This window comes from Thalia democratica, chromosome 3 (genome assembly GCF_965202585.1).
Source record: "Thalia democratica chromosome 3, ktThaDemo2.hap1.1, whole genome shotgun sequence".
NCBI classification, from domain to species: Eukaryota; Metazoa; Chordata; class Thaliacea; order Salpida; family Salpidae; genus Thalia; species Thalia democratica.
Window position 1 is genome coordinate 25843830 of NC_139167.1, and position 8317 is coordinate 25852146.

Sequence of the window (8317 nt, forward strand, 5' to 3'; positions counted from 1 at the left end):
TATTATGTCATTAAATTTAGCTACTTGTTATGTTTAAATATACTAAACCTTTCTAACTACCAAGTTTTGACCTGCAAGTTTATTTACATATATTTTTGCTGTGAAGTTAAACACCATAAAAAATACATTTACACTTACTAAAAACAGTCAACTAAATAGTACACTTAACCAAACAAAAGTCAAAATTACAGATTAAAGTTTAATTTAATTTTAAATAACTTATATGTATATTTATTATAAAAAACTAAAAACAGAAAAACACTCACCCCCATCTCCCTTAGATTTTTTATCATCAGTCCTGTAAAAATAATACTTATTAAGAAAACAATTATTTTTCATTTAATAATTTGATACAGATAAAATATATAATAATTTAGAGTGAATTAAAAGTTATAGATTACAATACAAAAGAAAATAATGTTGTTATGAGCGTTTATTTAATATTAAATCTAAGTGCTGATTAGATTTATAAATAGAACACATTAGAGTAACTAGCAAAATAATATAAATAGGTAAGCTGTACAAAAATTCAAATATGAAAAAACCACTAATAAAAAATAATGTAGAAAATATATTTCTAATGTTTTTACACTCATTATGGTCATATGAGACAAAATACGTTTTTTATCCTTAAAGTTTAAAATAGTTATCAAAAAGACTAGTAGTTGATTTGGCACAAGCATGAAAAACAAGGTATTATTTTGCATGTAAAATTACTTAAACTAATATTTTTATTTTATCAGGTTTTAATATTTTCATTTATTATGAAAATTTATTATTTGAGTTTATAATAATATTTTAATATAATTTAATAATTTCATATTAAGTTTGTTGCTTAAAACATTTTGACGACAAAATATCAAATTATCTATAACTACTAGCTTGAAGAAAAGGTATATTTTTAAATAATTTGTATAGTAAAAATACGTATACTGTTGGTGCTATACTAAAAAGTTAAAATGCAATGACATTGACTAAATAGCCTAATCTCAACAAAAAAGTATATATATATATAGTATATATAAAGTATATATATAGTGGTATAAGTATTGTCAGGCATTCATTTTATTTTTAATAATAATATTATTCTCCAGTTTATTAATTTATTTTGACAAAGTTAAACTTTTCTACTGTTTCATATTGTAATACTTTAAAATATAAAACTTTAAAACTTATCAGAGAACTATGTATGTAACTCAAGTTACTGAATGCAAACTCACATATAATTTTTTTAATACCAATGCTGCTTAAACACCCAATGATTTGACACTTGATGTTTTTGTTGTGTGTGAGTTTTGATTTTTAATGTTATTAAAAAGAGCAACTTATTTATGTTTAACTTTTAATAAAGGTAATAATATTTACAAATATCTGCAGAAAACAACTATGTTTAACTTAATTGAAGTTTTAAAGTACATGCTAATAATACTTTGATGGTAAATAATAAAACAAAAAACTAATTTCAATCGGAAAACAAATAATAAACTTAGTAAACTTTATTAAATAATCTCAACAAAATCTTACAGTAATCAAAAATATCTTAAAAATATGGCAAACTTTTTATTTGTAAATTATTTTTTTTAATCACTACTTAAACTAAAAAAGAAACTTATTTGTGTAATATAAGTGTATTATAGTATTGTTTGTGATAGATAAAAAGACAGTTAATTTTTTATTATTTTATATCATTAAAACTTAAAAAAAAAACAATATTTAGACTTTCACTGATATAAAAAATCAAAAACTTAAGTTTCAACTCTATACTTTAAAAACTTAAGTCTAATAACTTGTTTCTAATCAATATGTAATACCCGCTTAACTCCATAGACCAAACGCAATAAGCTAATTACTTAGAAGTATAACAATATTAAAGTATTTGTAATTCAAGCATTTAATTTTATTGTCTTGATAATTTTGTTTTAAAAAACTGACTAAACCATTTTTTTATACATTACAGACTTCTTTAATAACTTAAAATATAAAATTATAAGGACTTTATTAACATTAACTTATAATTAAAAAATTACTTAAATTTTGGCAAAATAGAGCTTTTCAATTCTAAATTTAGACTATAAAACAACAACAATTTACCAATTTATTGCTACTAAAAGGAGTGGTTTTGTCAATCAATATTGAGTTTTAATTAAATAATAATACAAATTAGGTACCACTATTAGTATTTTAAGGCTTTAGGGAGGAAAACCATGTTTTTTACAAGTGGATCTAATTTTATAGTTTTTTTTAAGCTTAAAGATGCTTTTTAATGTTTTTAAAAATTCAAATTATTTTTTGAGATATGACTTGTCAAAGTTGGGCCGCTTAATAGGTTCCCTATGGGAAGAGAAAACTAAAACAGCAAATAAGTATTATTTTATTTAAAATCTATCTCCTCTTACATTTTTAAAGCAATCTTCTTCAAACTTTTACAGTCTAATCTTCATACAATAATAAAAAAAAAATTATTTTGGAATTAAAAAAAAAACTTTTTTTTTATTTTTTGTGATAAAACTTATATTTTTTACATTATTAAAATTTATAAACAACGTTTTTTTTCATTCATTATAAGAAATATTTCCTGGAAATTTGAATTTTTAAATTTGAAAGATTGCTTGAAAAATGAAGGAGGAGATAGATTTTTAGTTAATTTTTAAATTTCCAAGAAAATTAACCCCAAAAAATTTGCGGTCCATACGTTTGTATCGAAAAATTTTTACAAAAAATAAAATATCTCAAAATTTGAATAATATTTTTGAATTAAATAAAAACAGACTTGTAGTTTGCACTTAAAGCTTTCATATAAAAGCAAAAGTTTTTTTTTAATGTTGGACCCCCCCTATAGCCTTAAATATAAAATTGATAAAAAGCTTTCATAACTAGTTGCTAAATTAAAAATAAAGTTTTATTTTTACATTTAAGTGAAAATTAAAAGTATTTTAAATTTTTATTTATTTTTAATTCAATTACTTTAATGAAACTGAAGTGAATGTGACTTAGAGCATTAATTATCTAAATGTAAGTAAATAAACATCAAACAAGTCAAAAAATATGAGCTTACTTAACTAAAACACTTTTGATAATAGATGGTCTGAATTAATTTTTATTGTTTAAAGTTGTTTTTTATATAAACTTAAGCTACCAGAGACTTTTTGCACATTATGGGCATAGGGGAACCAACAATTTTTACAGTTTAACACTTTACACATTTATCATGGCTATGAAACTTTTAATCTCCTAAAAAAGATCAATTTATTTCTGAGATAAAATAAATCTGCAATGGAAAGAACTAACTTAAGCAGTATGAAAAAACTATTTTGTTAAAAGTTAATGTTATCCTTCATTTTTCAACCTTTTTTAGAATTTATACAGTTAGAAGTTTACTAATATTCTAATTATTTTACTTGTGACGAGATTATTTCTATTTTTTACTTATAAACTATTTTTCTTTTTAATATTATTAAAATTCCAAATAATGAAACATTTTATTTTATTTTTTAATGACTTCAGGTCTCTAGCTCAAAAATTACGTAAAACATATATTCTTAGTATATCTTGTATTTCTGAGATTTTTGTCAGTAAAAAAATTTCAGTACATACATTTGTATAGCAAATTTTTTCGAAAAATCATCTATTTCAAAATTTATACAAATTTTTTTGACTTGTAGTTCATACTTAAAATTCTAATTTGATAAATTATACAATATTCTATGTTTTCTTAAACTAAAAAAAAAACTTTGACAAATGCTAAAATCAACAAATGGAAAAAGCCCTATAAATTTTTTCAAAATAAAATATTTTCCTTCTAATAATACTGAACTAAACATAGACACTTAAATAGATAATTCAGTTAAAACAAACTACTTTACACTTTGCAGTGAGTTATTTTTATTACAATTTTGGTTTTAAATTAACTAGTAATTAATTCTAATTGTTCACTAAAAATTAACATGATGGTTTCAACTATAACTATTTTAGTTTTATTTTAATTTAAACATTACCACACTGATATTCTTATTTTTAATAAAAAACTTTTTCTAATTTTCTATAATTTCAATTTCCTAAGAAATAAAGTGAAAATTATTAGGGCTAGACTTTTAAAATTTAAAATTTCAATAAACATTTATACTTTCATTCACACTGATACTTTAACAGACGTTTATTTCAACTATTTACCACATTAACTTTCCAAAAATTTATTTGTACATCAAAACTTTAAAACATTTTTATTTGTTGATAAAACTACTAAAGCTTGATTATTTTACAAGTTTACAAAGTTTTTAACTTATTTAAAAGCTCAAATTGTACACTAAAAATAATTGTAATATAACATTAAATTTCAATTAACATTTATAGATATAGTTTCTGATACATAAAAGTTTCTGATACAAACATATGGAGGGGAAAACTTCTATTGATGATTTTATCAGAATTTTGAAATATTTACCAAAAATATTTTTCTTTAATACAGGGTTGGAATTCTTTGAATTTAAAAACTATCCTTAGTGACCTTAAACTGATTGGAACCACAAATTTTGCAAATTCTTTAAAAAATGTTCTTTTGGCACAAACTATTTATACCTCATGCTCATTGTTCTTCTTAATACTTAAAAGTTAGGTTGTATGTGCATGCTTTTGTATAAGATGTTCAATAAACTTATGATATCTGCTGTTTTTGAAGACTTAATGTTAAGGGCATAGGGGAAATCACTTTTTTCTCAATTTGATGTTATTTTGCTAGGTTTTAATTTAGCTACAGGTTAACTTGTACAGATTTTTAAAACTTAGGTAAAATATTTTAAGTATTTATCTCAAAAACATAGGAGATAAACTTTTAGTAACTTTATGTTTATTTTATGTTTTAGTTAGCTCCTACCATAAAAATACTGTTGTAAATTTAGACTTTAAACAACTTTATCTTAAAAACTACTTTGAATATTAAAAATCTGTAAAAAGCAACTTGAAGCAACTTTATAAAACTAGATCAAAATGTGAAAAAAAAAGTGACTTACCCCCTTATGCCCTTTAATAACAATTTAAATCATAAGAAATATTAATTTCAGATTTAAAACATAACTACTTTGTTTTTTTCTAAAAATAGTGAAGAATTAGTCTTGGCGCTAAAAATTTCATTCTAGATTTAAAACAAACATGTCCTGAAATTTTTATAAAAATCAAAACTGTCCTGAATCATCCTGAGATTTTCTAGAATTTCAAAATACCAGAGTTATCCAGAGTACTTAGAGTACCCTAAGTGTGTGACAACCCTATTTTTTTCTTAAATTACTTCAAATTTTTGGAAAATGTTTTTAGCATCATAAAAATAAATATTCAAACAATAGTAAAATAATCATTTTATGATCAAATGAAAATTTAGTTGCATTTTTTTACTAAAATTAAATATTTTTTTGCATTTCTACTCTCTTTTTTTAATTCCTACAACTAGGTGGAATAATGTTGATAGAAAACTTAAGATAAAACTTAAACAATTTTGTGAACATTTGCCAAAAACTGATAAATTAATAATGAAATATTTTTTTGTCTCTTTACTTGAGCACTTCCATAAAGAAATAATTGAACTCACTTACTTACCCTCATATCTCAAAAGCTAATATAATTCAAATTTTTAAAACATTAAAAAACAATTGCTAGCAAAGTTGAAGAACTTAAAAATAGACTTAAGTTGTAAAAAAATTGCTTCACTTCTTTGGTCAAAATGAAAACAACCAATATATATCAGATTCAAAGGACAGCTAGAAAAAATATATACGGTCAAAACTTTTAAAGATCCCTAACATTATTTTAAAGCTACATAAGATAACTAGACTTATTTTGTTACTTATAATAAACATGAGCTGCAATAAGTATGGGGTGGCCATGATTTTTGAGAAATCCAGGTTTTACCAAGACTCCAGGTTTGGCCACACTGTAAGTAAAAATATTAGCATGTCAAACTATAGAGAAATTATTTTTATTTGAACTCAACTTTGTTACTTATTTCGATAGAATTGCAAACTGAGCACAAAAATGTTCAACTTTTAAAATTTTTGATTTTTTACACCAAACTTATAAAAATTAGATAATTTGATTTTTGTTCGTTTTGAAATTTGAACTTCTTTTATATATTTGTATCCATTTTATGTTTAAGTAAGTGTTCATTTTTAATACATATTCTGTTAAATTTATTTTATTAGTTATGAGCAAATACAGTTCAACTTATACCTATAGAATATGTATCACTTTGTTAAAGACTATGGCTAGTTAAAAAACTGTAAGAAAACAAAATTTAAAAAATTAATTAGAGAATATCTAAACAAAATATTGAACCAGGATTTATCTTTTTTATCTTTAACCATAATGCAAAAACAAATTATAAATTAGAAAATCTCATAATAGTATAAAACCTTTAGGATAAGTACAATTACTAAAATGACCTTGTTTAAAAGACAAGTTTTAAACTAAAAAAATTAAAAAATAGTAACAAATTATACTATATTTTATCCACATCACAGCTAGTATTGCTACTTAAATATAAATTTTGTAATGTTTTAAATTTTGTATTAATTATACAAAATAGTACACCAAACTCTTTCAATAATATTTTTATTTTTTTACTTTTTTAAAAATCAGATTAATAAACAGTTTGAAATAAACAAATGGTCAGCAGAACAAAAATAAACCAATTTAAGAATATCATCTAAATAAGATTGAAATGATATGAAAATAAGAACTTTGTTACAAAACAGGTCAATGAAAAAACAAAAATGTTGAAGTACTAAAAGGAGTAAACATAGGTACAATGCATCTGGCATACATATTACTTATTTTGTTGCAATCAACTAATTTCCAAAAAAAAATTTTTATTAAAATTATTTTTTGCATTTCAGTTTTCATTGAGCTTGGTCAGGATAAGCCTATAGTATTGTATCTCAAAAGTTTAAAGCAAAGTACAGATAATTGACACATGGATAATAATAAATTTAGTGTACAGTATATATAGTCAATAGTAAACAACTATAAGCACAATAAGTAACAGGGTTGCCACTATTTTTGGTAAAAAAACAAGCTAGAGTGTATGAGAAATTTGAAAGTTTGAATTTAAATGCCAAAAGTTAAAACTTTGTTTCAATAGATTTTTTAAATGTATTATATAGAATTTAAAACAACTTTAGAAATAACCTAATTATGATGCTTTAAAGACTATATTTTTCAAATCAAAACAAGCCTGAGTCAGTCAGAATTTTTCAGATAGCCTGAAAATAATTATAATTAAATCTACCCTGAGCTGGTAAGAGTTTTTCTAAAATTTTTAACTAATCAAGTGTGTGGCAACCCTAAGTAAAGTTTTTCTTTTACTTAAAATGGATTTATTAATCTGTATTTTACTCATATTACTTAGTACATACTAAATTGAACACAAATACCAAAAATTTAAAAAGTGAAATGTGCAATTTTGTGCACAATGTAAATGGTTTAAAATCTTTTTTTTTATAAGTAAAATATGAAGTCGTTAATCATCAGAATTTCGTTTATATAACTGTGCAAGCAACTAAAAATTGTCAAAGACACTTTGAGAAATGTTTGAAATTTTACAAACTACCAATAAGTGCTATACCACTTTTTTTGAAATGAAAAATATTCCAAAAAATATATATTTATTATCAATGTTTGTACAGCCTTTATCAAAAAAGATTTAGACAATTTAACTAATAGTGCAAGATATTAAAAAGAAAGTAAGTTAAGATAACAAACTTTGCTTCAATTTTTTTGATAATATAGATAAAATAAAATAACTAATGAAAATACACAACTTATAGCTTAATATTATTACTTGAAAACTACATGAAAAATAACTAACATTCCAAATTTCCTTATTGCTTTTTTATAAATATTTCAATAAAGTTGAAAACATAAACATTGAGTGGGCTTTTTACAAGCTTACATAAAAGTTTCTAAGCTTCTTGCAAACATTAGCCATAATAGTCAAATGAACTACATCAAGGACATATTTTATTTTTAGAAAGGCAAAGCAACCTACATAAATATAAGATAAAAGTTTATAAATTGTAGTTGTTAAATATACAACAAAAATACCAACTAAACAAAATTAACATATTGATTAATTATTTTTTGCACCTAATTTACATTAAAGTGCATTTTTAAATTAAAGGGTAGCTTATAGAACAAGGTAGCGAGTAATTAAGAATTCTGATTAATGAATACTTACTAAACGCTGGTTTCATCACCTCAAAACTTTATGCTTGTGTAATTTTTGGCAATAGAATTATAACTAAAATGAAAACTAAGACAAATAAAAATTTTG

The 8317-nt window shown here is 22.5% G+C and overlaps 1 protein-coding gene across 4 annotated transcripts in view; it reads right to left on the reverse strand.

Moving 5' to 3' along the window:
- Positions 1 to 7900, reverse strand: part of LOC145831272 (uncharacterized) — a 33262-nt gene extending 25362 nt beyond the window's left edge. For 3 of the 4 annotated variants that reach the window (XM_082938458.1, XM_082938456.1, XM_082938459.1), the window contains exons 1-2: positions 1221 to 1366; positions 267 to 298 (exon numbers count right to left, since the gene is read on the reverse strand). In XM_082938458.1, coding sequence (XP_082794584.1) covers positions 267 to 298; positions 1221 to 1222 — 34 coding nt within the window. In that variant the 5' untranslated portion in view covers positions 1223 to 1366. Of the gene's footprint in view, positions 1 to 266; positions 299 to 1220; positions 1367 to 7852 lie in introns of those variants that run through there. The other variant, XM_082938457.1, reaches the window with a different exon arrangement.
- Between the last annotated feature and the right edge of the window lie 417 nt (positions 7901 to 8317).